This window comes from Rhincodon typus, chromosome 3 (genome assembly GCF_021869965.1).
Source record: "Rhincodon typus isolate 14 chromosome 3, sRhiTyp1.1, whole genome shotgun sequence".
Classification (NCBI taxonomy): domain Eukaryota; kingdom Metazoa; phylum Chordata; class Chondrichthyes; order Orectolobiformes; family Rhincodontidae; genus Rhincodon; species Rhincodon typus.
In genome coordinates, this window is record NC_063334.1 from 55913546 (window position 1) to 55933905 (window position 20360).

The following is a 20360-nucleotide window of genomic DNA, read 5'->3' on the forward strand; positions in this document are numbered from 1 at the left end:
GCAACTCCCAGTCGCGAATCACTTCAACTCCCCCTCCCACACCTTGGACGACATGTCCATCCAGGGCCTCCTCCAGTGCCACAACGATGCCACTCGAAGGTTGCAGGAACAGCACCTCATATTTCGCTTGGGAACCCTGCAGCCCAATGGTCTCAATGTGGACTTCACAAGCCTCAAAATCTCCCCACCCCTGACCTCATCCCAAAACCAGCCCAGCTCGTCCCCGCCTCCTTGACCTGTCCGTCTTTTCTCCCACCTATCCAGTCCTCTCACCTCAACCCCCACCCCCACCTCCTACCTACCAGCCTCATCCCCACCTCCTTGACCTGCCCGTCTTTCCTTGACTGACCAACCCCCATCCTAACTCCCCACCTACACCCACCTATACTGGCTCCATCCCCGCCTCCTTGACCTGTCCGTCTCCTCTCCACCTATCTGCTCCTTTATCCACCTTCCATCCGCCTCCCCCTCTCTCTCTCTTTATTTCAGAATTTCCTTCCCCTCCCCCATTTCTGAAGAAGGGTTGAGACCCGAAACATCAGCTTTCCTGCTCCTCTGATGCTTCTTGTCCTGCGGTGTTCATCCAGCTCTACACCTTGTTATCTCAGATTCCCCAGCATTGGCAGTTCCTACTATCTCTGAACCTATGTATCCTCCCTGATGCCTTTACAGCTTGTGAAATTGTGGTGCCTGAGACTAGACACAATGCTCCAACTGAGGCCAAACCAGTACAGGTCTCATAATATTTTTGCTTTTGTACTGTATGCCTTATAACTGTTTTCTGCACCTCCCTGCCACCTTCAAAGATTTGCAAACATGTAACCTAAGCTCCCCACCTCACTCCTACACCCTTTTTACAATTATAAAAGAAAGTCTGTGACTTTATCTTGCTGGAAATAAGGTTAACAATAGTTTGAAATGTTGATTTCATTATAAAAGGCAATTGAGAAGTATTTAGCTATGGTTAGAATCTTGCTTTGGTTTGAATAGTTTTACTTTTTGAACTGAAGTCTAGCTGTAACAAGTATACTGCAACCAATGGTGGACAAAATAACAATCATAAAAATAATAAACATTAAAGATTTGGTCCTGTTCCATTTAGACCCTGCAGAGGAAACAGCAGGAAACAAGGAAGTTGTTTTCTTTATCAGCGCAGAGTGAGAAGCGTTTGGTCCAGCTGAGCCAGAATGTCGAAAACATGAAACAACAGCAACAACTGCTTCACAAGAAACTGCAAGAAGAAAGCGAGAAAAAACGAAAACTGGAAAATGAGATTCAAAGAGATCAGCAACTAATTAAAGTAAGAACATTTCACAGTCAAATTAGCAATTACAAAGGAAAAAAATAATTATACTTACCACTTGTATAAATGTTTTCTGTATGAGAAACTTACTGTATACTGTATTCTTAAATTTGCCATTTAATTTGTCCCTATTCGTACTTTCCTTTTTAAAATCCCCTCAGGAAGAAATCTACCCGAAAAGGTGGGTGTGTTTTGGAAGGAGTAGCAGATCAAAAGTGCTGAAATTAGGAGGTAGTGCTATAATGGTAATGTCACTGGACTAATAATCCAGAACTGCAGGCTAATATTCTAGTGACATAGGTTTGAATTCCACCATGGCAAGTGCTAACATTTGAATTCGATAGCTAAATGTAGTCTAATGATGATTACGTAATCATTGTTGATTGTTATAAGAAACGTCTGGTTCACTGATGTCTGTTAGGGAATAAAATTTGCTTTCTTCCCTGATTTAGCCTACATGTGCTTCCAGACCCACACTGATGTGGTTGACACTTAACTACCCTTTGGAAAAGCCTAACAATCCGCTAAGTTATATCAAGATGTTACCAAGTCAAACTAAGTCTAGACAGACCACCTAGCATTGACTTAGGCACAGGAAGTAACAATTACCCTAATGATTCTGCAAATCATTCTTTCATAATGACTGGAAGTTTGTTCAAAAATTGGGAGAGCTGTACCAACAACTAGTCAAGAACAGTGTGACGACATAGTTATATGGGAATAATCATATCTTACGGCCCCACATACCAACATCACCTTTCATGATTTATGTTCTGTCCCGTCAGCAGGACAGCTGCACCACAAGTACGGTACAATCCAGAGGTGTATTGACTGCAGACTGCATGAAGTTTCATGGCATCTTAATCGAATATGGGCAAGGAACTTTCCTGTTTGCCAACCATCAGTACTCTTCCAAACTGAACAGTACTTGGAAGAAGCACTGAAAGTGACAAGGGCACAACATATATTCTTGGCAGGGGACTTCAATGCCCATCACCAACTGTGGCTTAGTAACACCTCTACTGAATGAAATGACTGAGTCCTAAAGGACGTAACTGCTAGACTGGGTCTGTGGCAGGTGGAGAGGGGAGTGAACCAACAAGGGGGAGAAACTCAACTTGACTTAATTGTCATCAACTCATCTGTCCATGACAGTATATCGGTATGAGTGGCCACTACATAGTCCAATCTTCATATTAAGGATATCCTCCACTGTTGTGTACCAATACCCCCATACTAAATGGGTCAGACCAACAGATCCAGCAACTCAAAACTCGCCACTGTGGACCATAATGAACAGTAGAATTGTCTTCATCCACAATCTGTGACCTCATGAACCAGCATACCCCCACACTGCCATTACCAAAAGGCTAGTAAGTCAATCCTAGTTCAATGAGTGCAAAGAGCATGCCAGGAGCATTACCGAGCATACCTGAAAATGAGGTGTCAACCTGGTGAAGTTACAGCACAGGGCTACTTGTGTGCCAAACAGCAGAAGTGGCATGCAGTAGACAGGGTTAAGTGATCCCACACCAATAGATTAGGTCTAAGCTCTGCAGTCTTGCCATATCCAGTCATGAATTGCAACAGACAATTAAAGAAGTAACAGGAGATGGGGACTCTACAGTATCCCCAATCTCAGTGATGTGGGAGTACGGCACATAAGTGCGAAAGATGAGGATGAAGTATTTGTATCCATCCTCAGCCAGAACTGCAGAGTGGATGACCCATCTCAGCCACTTTCTGAGGCCCCTCAAGGGAGCAATCAACCAAGTTTTTTTTTCTTTATTCATTCACTGGCTAGGCAGCATTTATTGCCCATCCCTAATTGCCCAGAGGGCAATTAAAAGTCAACCACATTGCTGTGGGTCTGGAGTCACATGTAGGCCAGAGCAGGTAAGGATGGCAGTTTCCTTCCCTAAAGGACACTAGTGAACCAAATGGGTTTTTCCGGACAATCAACAATGGATTCATGGTCATCATTAGATTGTAAATTCCAGATATTTATTGAATTCAAATTTCAAATTCCACCATCTGCCATGGCAGGATTCGAACCTGGATCCCCAGAACATTATCTGGGTTTCTGGATTAACAGTCCAGTGATAATACCACTAGGCCATTACCTCCCCTGACGTATGACATCAAGGAGCCCTAACAAAACTGGAATAATTGCGAATCAGGAAATTTCTCCACTGGTTGGAGTTACACCTAGCACAAAGGAAAATGGTTGTGGTTGTTGAAGGTGAATAATCTCAGCCCGGAACATCTCTGCAGGAGTTCCTCAAGGTAATGCCCAACCATCTTCAACTTGGAGATATTACATTTTGTTCCCTCATCTACATCATTAACAGGTATCGTGAATAGCTGGGGTCCAAGCACTGATCCCTGCGGATTCCACTAGTGTCACTGGCTGCCACTTGTTGGAGTAAAAGGAGTGTAGGACTGTTAATGGTGCAGACTTTTGATTGAATCTTTGAATCAAGGCCCCAAGAACTCTCAAGGTTCCATGATAGTATCTCAAAGAAGAACAGGAGATTTATCCTTGTTGCTTTTACAATATTTATGCCAGTTAACATAACAAAAAAAAAGTCTGGTGATCACATTTCTATTTTCGAACTGGATCAGCACAAAATGATTGCCATGTTTGTTTGTAATTTAGAGCTTTGAGATCTTCTGAGGTTGTGCAAGGTACTTGTATAAATTCAATTTTCCTTAAAATTTTGCCCTGATTTGGTCATTGAACCTCTTCCAATACTGAATCTGGGAATATAGCACAATACTTTAGCTGTTAACCTATCAAGACATATCTAATCTACTTATTTTCAGGGACATTTTAGCAAAGAAAACATTTCCCTGCAAGCCCACAGAATCCACAGCATCATGTCCAGAGACACATTGCCGAAGCAGGTGTTGCCTTTGCTACATTGTGTCCCTGTTTTTGCAGCATCTAGCTTTGTTTGAAACCTCTAATATGTTTCAACTGTTATTGATGTGTGAAATAATAGAGCTAAAAACGACTGCTGCAGATTATTATCATCATCATCATTGTCGTCCTCACACTGAGGCGCTTTACTTAATTGAAATCTGGAAGTCAAATGCAATTGCAGCGGCTACATTAAAAAGCCACTGAAAAGTGCTGAAAATTCCACGTTCCCAACGTGTTGCCAGGTTTACAGAAAATACAATATAGCTCTACGTGTGGCACCAACCACCTGTGTTAGGAATGTCTTCAGCAGGAGAGAAAATTGGAGAGACAAAAATAGGAACCACTCATTTATGTGAAAATAAAATATTCCAAGGACATTAACTAGTGCATGCATTTCCTTTTATTTGATATATGTCTGAGATTGGGGTATTCTTGTCAGCTGTTCAAGAATGGTGTCTTAAACTGATTGCAACAGTTTTGAAGGGCACAACCCTAATTTTTCAAATTAGTTTATTTGTAGAAGCAGGAATAGAGGCTGGTGAGCTAGCAATTTTAGATCCCTGTATGCTGGTTTCCCGATGTGGTCCATCCTCTGGCACATTTTGGAGGGAACTAGTTTATTGGGTTGACTGGTATCAGCAGCTAGCAAGTTGGGCTAATTATAGAACCAACCAAAGAGTCTTTCTCAGTACCAACTGGAGAGAGGAATTTTCCAAGCGGCAAATTGTCCCCACCCACTGAGGCAAAATTCTGGCTGCTGGATGGGAGCAACCTCCTGGTGACAGGAGCTGCCTTAATTAACTCCCCCAGTCCTAATAGCTGCAATTGCCAGAAAGTCACTATGCTGCCCCAGGCATTCCAGTAGAGTAATTGCCCCATCAACAATGACCACATGGCAACTATGCCCATTTTTCTTTCAAAAATTTGAAAATACTTCAGACGGCACCCTCCTGTTAATCCATCTGCACAGCCATGTCCACTTCTGACAGTGGTGCTGCAAACCTTTCATGGCTGGACAACCTACTTTTGTCTGTACAGACTTGGATGTCCACCTCATTTAACTGTCTCCCCCCCCCCCCCTCTAAAGTCTCCCTCTAGATCCTTTTTTTTATGCGCTCATGGGATGTAGGTATCTCTGGCTAGGCCAGCAATTATTGCCCATCCCTAATAGCCCCGAGGGCAGTTTAGAGTCCACCACATTGCTATGGGTCTGGAGTCATATGTAGGCCAGACCAGGTAAGGATAACCGATTTTCCTTACCTAAAGGACATTAGTGAACCAGATAGGTTTTTCCGACAATCAACAATGGTTTCATGGCCATCATTAGACCGTTAATTCCAAGTTCTTTATTGAATTCAAATTCGACCATCTGCCATGGTGGGTCCCTAGAACATTTACTGAGTTTCTGGATTAATTTTCTAGAGATAATACCATTAGGCTGTTGCCTCCCTCCTGCCAGCATTTGTGGGTTCCCAACCCATTTCGACCTAATCAACAGCCAGGAATGAAAATTCATCCATTGTCTCTAAAGCCACATCAGTCTGCAATGAAAATATGATAATTATTAAAATATTTTCAAACATGACCTCTGTAGAGTCCAATACTATTATGGAAGGAGGATTAGATACTCAACCGAAGTGATGAAATCTCCAGTTGGAATAGAATTGAATAAATTAATTTTATCGATAACTGAAAGGAACCAAAAGGATATGTAGTGTTCAGTGTTATACTCATATCATTGTGAATACAATATAAGCATTTTTTTTCAAAATTGTAGAATAGTTTATTAGGTTGGCAAATATGATCTATGCTGTTCATGCCAGAACACATGACATATTTATACAGCATTTTATAGCGGGTATTAACTGAACATAGACAGCATTAACACATCAGGTATTATTAAAAGAACAACACTGATTATAATTTCAACTCAGTTGTACATTTTCATAACCTTAGAAGTAAATGTGCACTGGATATGAAGGGCAATTTTTATTGGTATACATGCACTTCGAGAAGTTAGGAACTGATGTTACTCCTGTCAAAATAGAAACAAATCCTCTCAGAATAAAAATCAGTCATTCAGAAGAGAAGGACAAAAATACAGGGGGTCCATGATTTATATACATCCCACTTACGAATGCTTATACTTATAAGGTATGATCCCATACATGGTTGTAATTTTAAAGAACCAACATACGAACATTCCCTGTACGTATGAACAGCTGCTTTCCAATTTTCTGTATTGTGTTCCCACCTGCGTACAAATTGACTTACATACAGATTTCAGAACCGAATCCTTTCACAACCTGGGACTGCTGTAAAAGGAAAGGCAAGTTCATGGATCAGTATGAATTTGCAGGCAGGTCAAGGAAACAGCCATGGGTCTGATGCCCTGTTTCAAGGCTGCTGTCGTGGAGGTGTTTGAAAACCAGTTGGTTCATTGCATTGGTAACATCCCCATAAATCCACTGCTTTCCTAAACTGTAGTTGAGACGGCTGTTAACGTACACCTTGCTGTGTACCAATTTTGTAGTGCATTGTCAGCTGCAAATACCCTTACAGTCGATGACATGGCTCCAAAATTTGATTTCTACTGATCCAAATCCTGACGGTTCTCCACAGTTGTTGCAAGTTAGCTGTAGTGGGGCACTGCCAATGTTATGGGGACATCATAGATAGTATAACCAATTATACTTCATCGGTTGATGATGTCCTTAGCATGCTTTCTGTAATTAAATACCAGATACAGCATGACATTTTGTGAATTGGGTGACCTTGAAAGGCTATCAAACATTAGACTATTTGGGCCGACTGTGTAAGATCTAACCTTCTACTCCTGTCTGGTTACTCTATCATTTGGGAATGAGAATTACAAGAAATAATGAGACAACACTCAGCTAAAATTAAACAGTAATGTATTTCCTGGATTTAAGCAACATGTACAATTCTGAGGAAGGGTCACCGGACCGAAAACGTTAACTCTGTTTTTCCCTTCGCAGATGCTGCCAGACCTGCTGAGCTTTTCCAGCAACTTTGGCTTTGTTCCTGACGTACAATACAATACCAGGGAGTTTCAAATGCACTACAGGAAATCATACATATGATCACCAGCTAATTTTGTCCTTGAAACTCAAATACTGCTTTGTCAAATCTGTTTCTATTAAACTACTGATCCCCAGTTGTTATGGCCTATTTCTCCTTTGAATCTGCTATTACCGCTACTCACCTAAAATAAACCTTTGATCCAACCATCCTTGCAAGCTATCATCTATTTCCCACCTCTCCTTCAACTCTACAGTTTTTGAGTCTACTGTCACATTTCATATCTGTTCCCACTGTTCCCAAAACTCAACTTTGTAATGCATTCAATCAGGTTTTCGCCAACCACCAACTACCCCCCCCCCCCCCCCCCCCCCCCCCCAACCCCCACCTCGCCGCAGTACCAAAATGGTTATTGTCAAAGTTATAAACAGGTCTTATTTGACTATGATAAAGACAAACTATCACTTCACATCCTGCAAGCTTTAACACGGTTGATCATTCTACCTTCCTCCAAAACCCTACCACTGACGTCTAATTCAGTGGGACAGCCCTCACCTAGTTCCATTCTTATCCATCCCTTCATACTTAAAAATCTACCTTCATGGCTTCTCTTATCATTCATGTACAATTACCTTTCCCAATAATTTATTCTTAGATCCTTCAAATTTCTTTTCTACATGCTGTTCCTCAGCTACATCATCCAAAAACACATCAGATTTCACATGCACACTGATGATCCCCACCTGCCTCCCTGCCATCTCTGTTGACCCCTCTATATTTTCAACTTGTTTGTTCAACATCCAATATGCAGAATTTTTTTTACAATTAAATGTTAGGAAAGTTGAAGACATTGTCTTTTTTATTGCCCCGATCACAAACTCCACTGTTTTTCCATCAACTGCAACCCATTCCTGGTTGTATTATCTGCACCCCACAATTTGGAAGTTATCACTCCATTACCAAGTCTAAATTGTACATCAGATTGGTGAATAACAGTGATTGCAGCAAAAATCTTATGTAATACTATATCCACCCATTTGTTAATCTAAGTAACCACAATTAATTCCTTTTCTGTTTTATGTTTTCTAGCAGAATATTATCCATTCTGTTACTTGTGACCAAACTCTACATGTTCCAAATTTAGTCATGAGGGCCCATGAGAGGGTGCTGAGGAAATTTAACAGAATAGTTCCAGGGATGAGGGACTTTAGCTAAAAGATTATGTTGGAGAAACTGGAGTTATTTTCCTTGGACCAAAGGAGATTCAGGGGAAATTGGTAGAGACCATTATGACACATTCAGATATGGTATTTAAAGAAATGAAAGAGCAGGGGACACAGATTAGGAGATGCAAGAAGAATCTGAGGAAGGATTTTTTATGCAACAAGGGGTAATGACCTAGAACTTACTGCTACAGTGGTGGTGGAAGTGAATACTCTGAGTAATTTAAAAAGGAAATCAGATGGTTTCTTGAGAAAAATAAACTTGAAGAGCTTCAGGAATAAGGCATTAGTGCTGGTGTACACTCACTGGATTGTGTGGCCTCCTGTGTAATGTTGAATCTATGACTATAAACTATTTTCTGCTACCTTATGAAATGCTAAATATTTTATATCTATTGCCATTATTTTCCTTTTATCTTTTCTGACACTTCAAAGAATTCAATTAAGTTGATTAAGCATGATCTTCACTTTAACAGCTCTTTTTTGATTTCAATTTCTTCATAATTTTCTATTACATATGAATAAAGATTTCATTGCCTTACGTACCATCAATCTTAATATAATTCGTCTATAATTTGTGGATTTGTTCTATCTCTCCTTTGATATATAGAAATCAAATTAGCTGTCCACAAATGAGTGGCACTATTCCTTTTTTCAAAGGAATACTGCATAATATGCAAAAGTTATATTTTCATTAATAAGATAGGTATGAAATTAAATAGGATACAGAAATATGTATTAGAATGTTTCTGGAGCTAACTGATTTATGAGGATTGATTAGCAAATCTTGTGTTCTTAGAGGAGACAAAATTGAGAAGCGATTTGTTAGACATATTTGAAATCATGTGGTGTCTGGACAGAATAGATAGGGAGAAGCCAGGACTCAAGAGATGGGGTGCTATGGTGCTACTTATCAGGGCAGATGCTTTCAGAGGGGTCTCAGGTTCAGACAGCACCACCCCACGTGACCAACCAGAGCAAGGTCTCCTCTGTTTATTCATTTATTGCCGGTCCTTTGCAGTCAAGGACGACTGTCTCCCACTCTCAGGGTGAGTTCATAGGTAACTGTACAGACCAATCCAGCTACTGCAGGCTCTGTTAAACTTGGGGCAAGAAGTGGTTGCAAGAAGGGCTGTTTGGGTTGTTGGTGTGGCAGCACGCTCCTTTCACTGTTTTCACCTGGCTTCTGCGAGATGCTCAGTGCCTTCCTCGGTCACTGGCGGGACTGTCCATAATGGTCCTGACATTTCAGGTCCCAAACTTCATCCTGAGGGTGTGGAAGGTGCCTGTGCAAGAGGTCTTTTGACATGGGTGAGGAGTTTATAAACTTACTGGCCTTGTAGGAGTTTATATAAACATTGGGCTGGGAGGGTGTTATAAGATTATTGGGCTGCGGTCAATAAAAGCACTGAAACTGGATGGGGTGTTTTTTAAAACACTGGGCTCTCAGCTGTTATTAAAAGAGAATCACTGGGTTGGGAGGGCGTTATAAAATTACTGGGGGTTGGTTTAAAAACACTGGAAATACTGGGCTGGGAGAGTTATATAAACGTCTGTGGACTGGAGGGAGGCTGAATTGGTAAGGAGCTGTTCACTTCCATGTTTCCTGCTGATAGGCTCACTAGAGAGCTGTGAATTGCTGGAGTTGTTGGTTGAGTCCGGGACTCAGAATTGTGGCTAGGAGCAGGGACCAGCATTTGGGGCTTGTTCCTGGGATGGCTGGGCACGAGGATGGATTACAAACATAATATATTTAAATTGGCACAAAACTTTTGCTAATTGCCTGTTGTTTTTAATTAGTTAGAGTCTGGATACTGTCCATGGTGCGGTAGATTGTCGTTTTCAAAAGGGAATAGGATAATTGCCTTAAGAATAAAGATTCGCAGGGCAACAGGAGAAAGGCAAATGATTGAACTAGCTGTATTGTTCTCACAGACAGTTGGCACAAGTATGATGGGCCAAATAGCCTCATTCTGAACTGTAACCGTTCTCTGAAAATATTTAAAAAGTGAAGTCTCTTCCATTTACAACAAATTATTTTAAACCAGCACCCAATGTCTCTGTTTTTAGATTGATTTCTGCACAACCACATTGGAATTTCACTCAATATCTGTAATCAAAAATGAATGTGACTATGATAGAATAAAACATCAGAATGTTTTAGAACCTGCATTAGTATTTGTATTCGTTCCCTAAAATAAAAACAAACTTGACAAAAATCTAACAATTTTATCTTCTGAAATAAGGTTACAATTTTAAAATATATATGTTTAATTTTTCTAGGAGTTGGAACTAAAGCGAGAACAACAGCAGAAAATTCTGAAAAAGAAAGCTGGAGAGATTACCCATCTGAAGAAAACAAAGTGCTCCCCTATCATCTCACAGGAACAGCAGGTATGTCTTACAACATTATTGAACCGTTGGGCTGCAATGTTTATTATCCTTCTCAGTAATATTTTTACTGTTGAAATGGAACAGAAAATGGGTTCAAATGCAGTATGGGCTGTCAATTCACTGCAACCTGATTTTCACAACCAACCTATTTATTACCCCAATGGCTACTAGCTTAGATACACTTCCATTGTTACCACTGCCTTTCAGTAGTTCAGTTGAAGAGTCGTATTACATTTTTTACTATGTGAGACAGTTCCTAACCAAATGTACTTCCAGCAGATTTGCATTGTTAAAGAAAGTGCAATTGACTGTGATAACCCGTTTTGAGCTAGTTTCCAATATGAGGTTTATGTCTATTATTAAAAGATTGCAGCACTTGTTTTCAAAATGTTTAAACAAATAGTATTGGTGTATGAGTAAGGTAGTGTACATATACTGAATGTAGTAAAGTCCCCATTATCCCAGTGGACCATAGGGCTGCTCTCTTATCAGAGGTGAGCTGGTGGTGGTTTAACCCGAGGGTCACCACACTTCAGGGGAAGGGCAAGATTGAGAAAGTGTGACATTCATGGTAACCTCTGCTTGTGTGGGAGTTGAACCTGCGCTATTGTGTCATTTTGCATTGCAAACCAGCCGTCCAGCCAAATTAACAAACACCCATACTGGATATTAACTCACAGGCAACTATACAGTTTACCTATATTTCAAGATAGACAGATAACAAGCCTGGGCCCAATTCCAAATCTGCAACAGAAATAAAGTGCTGGAAATACTGAGCAGGTCTGGCAGCATCACTGGAGAGAGAAACCGAGTTATATTTCAAGTCAAATATAATTTTTCTTCAAAACTGAATGAGGGTGGGTGTATGATGGATTATATGTTGATAAAAGCAGGAGGGAGATGTAGGAAGAACTAACCACTGGGTTAAGTGGGAGAGATTTAATGACTAAAGTTGTCGTGGAAAAAAGGCAAAGGGAGTGGTAATGGTTGGAAGACAGAGACATAGTACTTGTCCACACTGAGTCATAAATGCCAGAATAGTGGACATCTCAATCTGAGAGCAGAATCATGAATAACAACATTCAAATTGGCACATGGCAATAAAACAAAATCAAAATGGTAGGCAGAATTCATTCTATGAAGTTGTTGAACTCAGTGTTAGCCTCGAAGACTGTAAAGTGCCTAATTGGAAGATGAGGTGCTGTCCCTTGAGCTTGCATTCAGCTTCTTTGTAACACTGCAGCAGATTGAGGACAAAAAATGTAAATGTGAAAGCAAAATGATTAAAATGATAGCAACTAGAAGGTCGGGGTCATGCTTGCAGACTGAGCTGTGGTTTTCCTCAAAATGGTCAATTTTTAGACTCCTCAATGTCGGTGAGATCACATTGTGAGCAATTAACACTGAATGCAATGTAAATAACTGCTTCACCTGGAAGGAGTTTGGAGCCTTGGACTGACCAGCTTGTAGTTGCTGGGCTTGTCATTCTACTTTTTGTACTATTTGCAATTCTCCAGTCCTCTGACACCATTGCTGAGTCTAAGGAAGACCTGAAAATTATGGCCGGTGTCACTTCAATTGTTCCTCTCAAATGCCTCTTTATGCTTGGATATATCTCATCCGTTCCCGGTGCTTCACCAACCACAGCTTGTCAATTTTAAACCCTTCAAGTGTCTGAATTACATGTTTTCTCACCATCACCTGGGCAGTATGCAAGGTATTCAATTAATATCTTAGCTATGCCGCCTGCCAATATGCATAAATCTCCTTTTCAGCCCTTAATCAGCCCCATTCTATCTTTCACTATGCTTGTCACACTACACTTTTTACATGCCAAGAGAAGACTTTGTGATTTTTTTTCTTCCGTTAAATGGATGTCTCTTTCATAATTTTTGCTTTTCTTACTTGCTTTTTCAATTCCCTTCTGAACTTTCAATATTCAGCTTAGTTTGGCATTGTACTATCCACCTGACATCAAAACACACTTTTTCTTCTTCAGTTTAATCTTTATCTCCATAGGCAGAATCTTATCAGACTCCAGGCAATGTGGATTCTGGCCAGATATGTGGCAGAATTGGGTGAGATGTTTGATGAAACCCTTCTCAGCCTCAAGGTCATCTGGTTGTATCTTGTATGTTTTTCTCAAGTGGTGTGGTGAAATTTTCACTAGGCAGTGGTGAGTTCCAGTTGAGGATCATTATTGCTTGTTAAACACATTTTAACATCCCATTGCATTGTGGATTAGAACATAGAACATAGAACATTACAGCGCAGTACAGGCCCTTCGGCCCTCAATGTTGCGTCGACCTGCGAAACCAATCTGAAGCCCATCAACCTAAACTATTCCATTATCATCCATATGTTTATCCAATGACCATTTAAATGCCCTTAAAGTTGGCGAGTCTACTACTTTTGCATGCAGGGCATTCCATGCCCTTACTACTCTCTGAGTAAAGAACCTACCTCTGACATCTGTCCTATATCTATCACCCCTCAATTTAAAGCTATGGCCCCTCATGCTAGCCATCACCATCCGAGGAAAAAGGCTCCCACTGTCCACCCTATCTAATCCTCTGATCATCTTGTGATCATCAGATTGTGATCTTGCCACACAAATTAGCTGTTAGGAAAATTATATGGCAACCAGAGCAAGTTTTTGGCAGGTTCAACTTGCTCCTTCTTCCAAATGACTGCCATCTTGCATTATGCCAAACTGCAGAGCAGGGCATGACCCATGAGCATCTGACACATATACTTCCATCATGGAATCTGGGACTTCATTTTCAGGGGACTATCACCAACATCCTGGCATCCTCCAATGCACTGGCATTGCACCCTGCAAGGGCAGACTGTTCTAGCAGGGCACACCAGCAACTAGCACTGTACGGCTGCCTTGGGTACAGGTACCACACAGGAACAGGAATTCATTTCATGATGTGACTGTGCTCAGGGGGACCATGCCCCCTGCGTTCCTGGGATCAGGTTCTGGTCAGTTATTTGGCTCCACAGAGGCTAGTCGTGGTGGTAGGTGCATAAATGTGAAAATATCCCCCAGTATAGCATTATACAGTAATTGTATTGTTAATTTACAGAATTGAAATCCTTTAAAACAAGGACAATAAAGTTACATTGATATACAACAAAATTGAACCTACCTAATCATAAGGAAGAAAACCCTCAAGAACAGCATATCTCACCACCACCACCACACACCCCCAACCCCCACACTAAGCCACCACTCCCTGACCTTCTCTCTGCCCTCTTCTCTCAGTAGAAATTCTTGGGAACCTGAAAGTTTCCAAATGTCTGTGTTTCTGCCAACCTTACAAACCCTGAGAAGCTGATCTGTAGCTATTTTCCAAAGACTCAGGTCCAGCTTGATTTCAGTCTGAAATGATGATCTTCTATCAGTCTGAAGCTGTCGGCAGTTCAGCTTCATCGACAAGAAACCCAGTTGACTGAGAGAAGTCATCAAATTCAATCTATTTCTTTCCTGAAAATGTGGTGAAAGTAGGTAGGTAGTAAGTTGTGCAAGGTAAATAGACGTAGGTGTAAATACAGATTTGAAATTGTCTGGTCAGCCATGATCTTATGGAATGGTGGAGCAAGGTGAAGGAGGTGCATGGCCGACTCTAGCTTCTTATTTGTTTGTTTGCGCCTTTGTTTTCAGACCCATGGCCAACAGGGATAATTTTCTTTTGTGGTTTTGTTTAGAAACATAATCTCTACAGAGACTTGTCTTGTGCATTGTGTTAAGGTATCTGTATTTGGGACTTGGGGGATATAGTTTTAATTCTGGTTTATGCCTTAGATGTTAACTAGCATTTGGCATTGTTATAAGAATAAGTTTTTTTTTGTGTTACAATAGATGTATTGTTTTGAGTTCATTAAAATAAGCCTGGTGAAAGTCGCTTTTACTCTGGATCAGAGTACAAAAGGGAAGCAGTTGGCCAACTTGATGATTGATTAAATGAAACATTTATCTGATACTGCAGTTGGTGGAGTAGTGAGGTTTGATTATCAGCCTATTTTTCCTGTCACAGTTGTAACAATATTAAGTATTTATAATGGGGAAGAAAAGCTTTGAGGTGAGATGATGTCTAAGATCTGAAAGAGTTAATGCTGAAGACAGTGTTAAACACCAACATGATGTTGTCATATGGAATTAGGTGGGTGAAGAGGTCTGGATCTCAAAGGAAGTGCACCTAACATCTAGCACTTCCTCATTGTCTTAGTAACATTGTCTGTCATACCAATGTAACTTGTACTTGATTAATATCATGCAATATATTATATCTTGTTTAAACCAAAAGCCATTTATAAGACTATCAGGCAGTTTTCTTCTACCATACTAATTCAGTGAGGCCCTTTTGACCCTAACCTAAAAGGCAGCAAATCTACCAAATGTATCTTTAACCAGGTGAGGATCCACCCATTTATTCTGATATTACACTTGCTTCTTTTAAGTTATGTATTACATTTCCTCTGACTGAGATGTGATATGAATTATCATTTCTTCTCCTTTAGAAACCTAACATTCCCTTTAAGATACTGATCTGCTGTGTCTTTCCACTTTTTTTTATATTTCTCTATTAGATAATATGGTGCAAATCTTTCTCAAAGTCAACATATCTTCTGCTATACAAGATGCATACCATCACAATATGTTTATGTCACATGGAATGCAATGGTTCAAGAAGGCAATTCATCACCTTCTTGAGGACAATTGGGAATGGGCATCAAATATTGGTCTTGCCAGCAATGCCCACGTCTGATGAACAGATAACACCAGATAGATGACGACATTTTTATCACTGTTGTTTCCCATTTCATTTGGGTGTTTAATGTTATCTGTGTACATCTGAATCTACTTTTAGAGGATTGATGAACAACGCAAATGGTTAGATGAGGAGGTGGAGAAAATTCTGCAGCAGAGACAAGCTCTAGCTGAGTTGGAAGAAGACTTGAGAAAAAGGGAAGTTATTGTAGACAAAAAAGAGGCACTATTAAAGGAGAAAAACCAATTGGAAATGAAAAGGTTACGCTCCAGTCAGGTAAGAATATACTTCTCAACTTGTCTGTTGAAGTGGGAGGTCTCAACGTTCGACTGTGCTGATGGGAAAATCATGCAAGATGTCTCACACAGTAGACTTACCTGATGTGCTTGTTCCACAGAAAGCCACAATCCCATCCCAAGTGCAACAGATTTATATGTTATCAGTGAACATTCAAAATATTCAAGTGCATGTTGCCTAGTTAGCTTACAATTGTCAATCCCCGTAACTTAACTAAAATCAGAGGCACAGCTATGTAGCTATTTGATTTGAGTAATGCTAAACCAATAATGGCAGCAAATTTGTGTTCCAAATTACTGTGTCAACCTGCAGTTGCACACAATCGCTTCATCACCTTAGAAATGCTGTTCAAGAAATCTTGAACAAAAACTACCACCTAGTGTAGGAGAGAAGTTGGTAGGTAAGGCCTATTAACTTGCTTTTTCATATCGCCAGATCAAGAAAGTATAGAAAAGGCTCAGAAATAGAGTATCTATCTACACTTAATCAGAAAACGGATACCTAAAATTTTGGAAAGGAGCCAACAGCTATCTTATTTCTTTTAGTAGATTGAAATACTGGCCTAGAATTTGCTGTGTTTTTGATGGTGAACTATCAGCATTCACCATCATTAAACCTCTGAATTAGATCGCAATTTCAGTATATTGTCCTAGTATAGAGTAAAAATTCTTAAGATGCAGTCTATCATTTACTGCTCAGTCACTAGCTGTATGAGTGACCACCACACAGTCCCTGTGGAGATGAAATCCCGCTTTCACATTGAAAATACCCTCCATTGTATTGTATAACACATCGTATTGTGCAACACTATCACCATGCTAAGTGGGACAGATTTCAAACAGATCTAGCAACTCAAAACTGGGCATCCATGAGCAGAATTGTACTCTAGCACAATCTACAACCTCGGTCAGGCACATCCACCACTCAACCATTACCAAGAATCCAGGAGATCAACCCTGGTTTAATTGAGAGTGCAGGTGGGCATGCCAAGATGAGGACCTGGCATACCTAAGAATGATTTGGCATAAACAGCAAATGATATACAGAGCTAAGCTCAGATCAGATCAGATCAGATCTAAGCTCCATGGTCCAGCAACATCCAGTTGTGCATGGTGGTGGGTAATTAAACAAGACACTGGAGAGGGAGGCTCCTTCAAATATCCCCATTTTCTATGATGGAAGACCCCAGCTTTTCACTGTAAAAGATAAAACTGAAGCATTTGCAGCAATTTTCAGCCAAACGTGCTGAGTCAATGGTCCATCTCGACCTCATCCAGTGGTCCCCAGTCTTCTGCCAATTCAATTCATTCCACATGATATCAAGAAACAGTTGGAGGCACTGGATACAAAGGATATGGGCTCAGACAACATTCTGACTATAGTACTAAGGACTTGTGCTCCAAAACTTGCTATTCCATAAGCCAAGCTCTTGCAGTACAGTTACAACACTGGCATCTACCTAACAATGTGGAAGATTGCCCACGTATGTTGTGTACACAAAACCAGGACAAGTCCAACTTGGCCAATTACCGCAACATTAGTCTACTCTTGGTCGTCAGTAAAGTGATGGAAAGTGTCATCAACAGTGCTATCAAGTCTCAGTTTGGGTTCTGACAAGGCCATTCAGCTTCTGACCTTCTTGCCCATGTTTGAACCAAGGGTGTAAAAGAGCTGAATTCCAGAGGTGAGACAGCTTTTGACATCAAGGCCACATTTGTGTTTAGCATCAAGGAGCCCTAGCAAAATTGGAATCAATGGGTATCAGAGGGCTAACTCCCTGCTCATTGGAATCATTCCTGGCACATAGGAAAATGGTTGTAGTTGTTGGAGGTCAGTAATCCCAGCTCCAGGACATCTCTGCAGCAGTTTCTTAGGCTAGTGTCCAAGGCCCAACTATCCTCAGCTGCTTCAACAATGACCTTCCTTACATCATCTGGTCAGAAGTGGGGATGTTCGCTAATAATTGCACAATGTTTAGTCCACATTTAAATGAAACAAGATCTGGACAATATCCAAGCCTGTCCACCAGCTACAAGGCACGTAAGGAGTGTGATGGAATACTCCCAACTTGGCTGGATGAGTGCAGCTCCAAAACACACAAGAAGCTTGATACCATCCAGGACAAATCAGCCTGCTTGATTGGCACCACATCCAGAAGCATATTTTCTCTCCACCACCGATGCTCAGTAGCAGCAGTGTGTACTAACTATAAGATGCAGTGCAGAAATTCGCCCAAGAGCCTTAGATAACATCTTCCAAACACACAACCGTTTCCACCTAGAAAGACAAGGAGCACCATGACGTGCAAGTAATTTTCCAAGCCACTGACCATTCTGACTTGGAAATGTATCACCATTCCTTCATTATTGCTGGGTCAAAATCCCAGAATTCCCTACCTAAGAGCATTGTGAGTCAACTTACAACGTGCGGACTGCACCAGTTCAAGAAGGCAGCTCACCACTACCTTCTCAATGACAACTAGGGATCGGCAATGTATGCTGGCCAGCCAGCGATGCCCACGTCCCACAAGTGAACAAAAAAAAACTTCCCATAGCCAGCAATTGAAAAATTAATGATGTGAAGATAACTCATTTCTGCTCTATATCATTGTTAGGCCTTGTTCAATATAGTGTTATTGTTTTTAATAGAAATTTAAGGTAATAATTGCTGAACAACTATTGTCACATTGGAATAGTTATTTTAGGAATATTGCTAAATGTCTTATGATTAATTACAGATTTTTTAGAACTGTTGTTAATAATTTTTAAGAGTACGCAAGTTTTTTCATATTTCAGCTTCTCCTTAGCCTTATGAATGTTTCATTCTTTATTTTGTTCTCTGTTAAATTCTTAAGTCATTTAATTCTTAGTGTTTATGATTTCTTGATTGACTGTCTGTGAGACTTCTTCAATGTAATTTGCTGAATGGACAGCTTAATGACATCACTGAAGCACAACCAATACTAGAAATCCTTATTAAATTACACTTCAAGCTATTGCACATCAAGAAAGATAACATTAACTTTCACTCACTTGCTCAGCACAGCTTTCATTGAGTTTAGTAATGAGCACTTTGCATCATTACTAATGAAAAACCTGAGCCAAAATCTTTGAATATGAACGTTACTAGCCTAGATACAGTGCTAGTTCTGATACAACTATTGAACTATTCATTAAATAATCAGTTCTGGATAATTTTTCGATTTTAATTTTAAAGTTATTACATTGAAATACCACAGATTTGAAGTAAAATTAAAATGTCAAACATCCTTCATTTCATTAATTTCAGCATAAAATTGCATGAATTTAATCAGCTCACTGTATTAATTAGGGTTTTAGTAACTCCTGACCACAACTCTACAAATCAATATTGTGATATAGCTGTGTGGCTTAATCTATTTTAATATAATTTATTTCAGAGTTCCGATTTGAAATAGTATTGTGTGAGTTTTTGTCTGTGTGTATGAGAGGGCTTAATGATTAATAATGAAGAAATGAGATACTTCAGAAAAAGTTAGAAGTAGGTTATATCAGCATAAGGGCTTTAGTTGGAAAATTCCAGACAAGAAGTGTTTGGTTCAGATGCTTAGTGGTTATTCAAAGCTGAGAAAGTCTAAGTTCAGTTATGTGAATACACAAGGATGAAACTCTCAAGACTAGGACTTGAAAGAAACAATTAAATTAAATCTTAGATGTGATACAGGAGCAGATGTTTTCTACACCTCACAGTATATAATGTGATGTAATGGTGTTGAATTAAATGGGATTGTATTTTTACAAGCATTTCAAAATCATTCAAAGTGTGTTATCTATAAATAGCTTGGTTTATTCTAGTTTACCTTCTTTTATTTGCATAATAAATTCCTGTTGCATTGCTTGTTTGTGTCTCAGTGTGAGACCACCTCTTTAAATAAAAAAAATCTGCCAAGTCAGATTTCAGACTGAATCTGATTTGTCCAGTAATAACATCAACTAGGATCATAATGATATCGATTATTTATTTTCAGGCTTTGAACAAAGACATTTTAAATTTATCCACTCGTTTAAACACAATAGAAAGAGAATTATCAGACAAAAGCACTCAACTTCAGAACAGTACTACAGAAGAAAGAAAAACCATTTCACAAGAGATGCAAGTACTTCAACGGGAAAGAGCTCAACTGCTGAAAAGAAGACACTATCTGGATGAAAAATTAGAGCTTGGAAATGTTCTGTCACCCGAGGTATATTCATATCTTTACTCTTTGTTTTAAAACTTGTTTATTACATAGTTCTGTAGTAATGTGTTTGGGTGTATGTGAAAGTCACTGGAAATTTCAACTGATCCAGACTTTGCAACACCATAAACAATTCCTCTTAATTTCCTAATATTCTACAATCTTGAAACACACTATAGGT

At 39.9% G+C, this 20360-nt stretch overlaps 1 protein-coding gene across 5 annotated transcripts in view; it reads left to right on the forward strand.

Moving 5' to 3' along the window:
• LOC109936292 (kinesin-like protein KIF27) overlaps positions 1-20360 on the forward strand; it is a 109091-nt gene that overhangs the window by 54194 nt on the left and 34537 nt on the right. For all 5 annotated transcript variants that reach the window (XM_048592885.1, XM_048592898.1, XM_048592905.1 and 2 more), the window contains exons 12-15: positions 1103-1300; positions 10778-10888; positions 15766-15942; positions 19970-20185. In XM_048592885.1, the coding sequence (XP_048448842.1) occupies positions 1103-1300; positions 10778-10888; positions 15766-15942; positions 19970-20185 (702 nt within the window). The remainder of the gene's footprint in view (positions 1-1102; positions 1301-10777; positions 10889-15765; positions 15943-19969; positions 20186-20360) is intronic.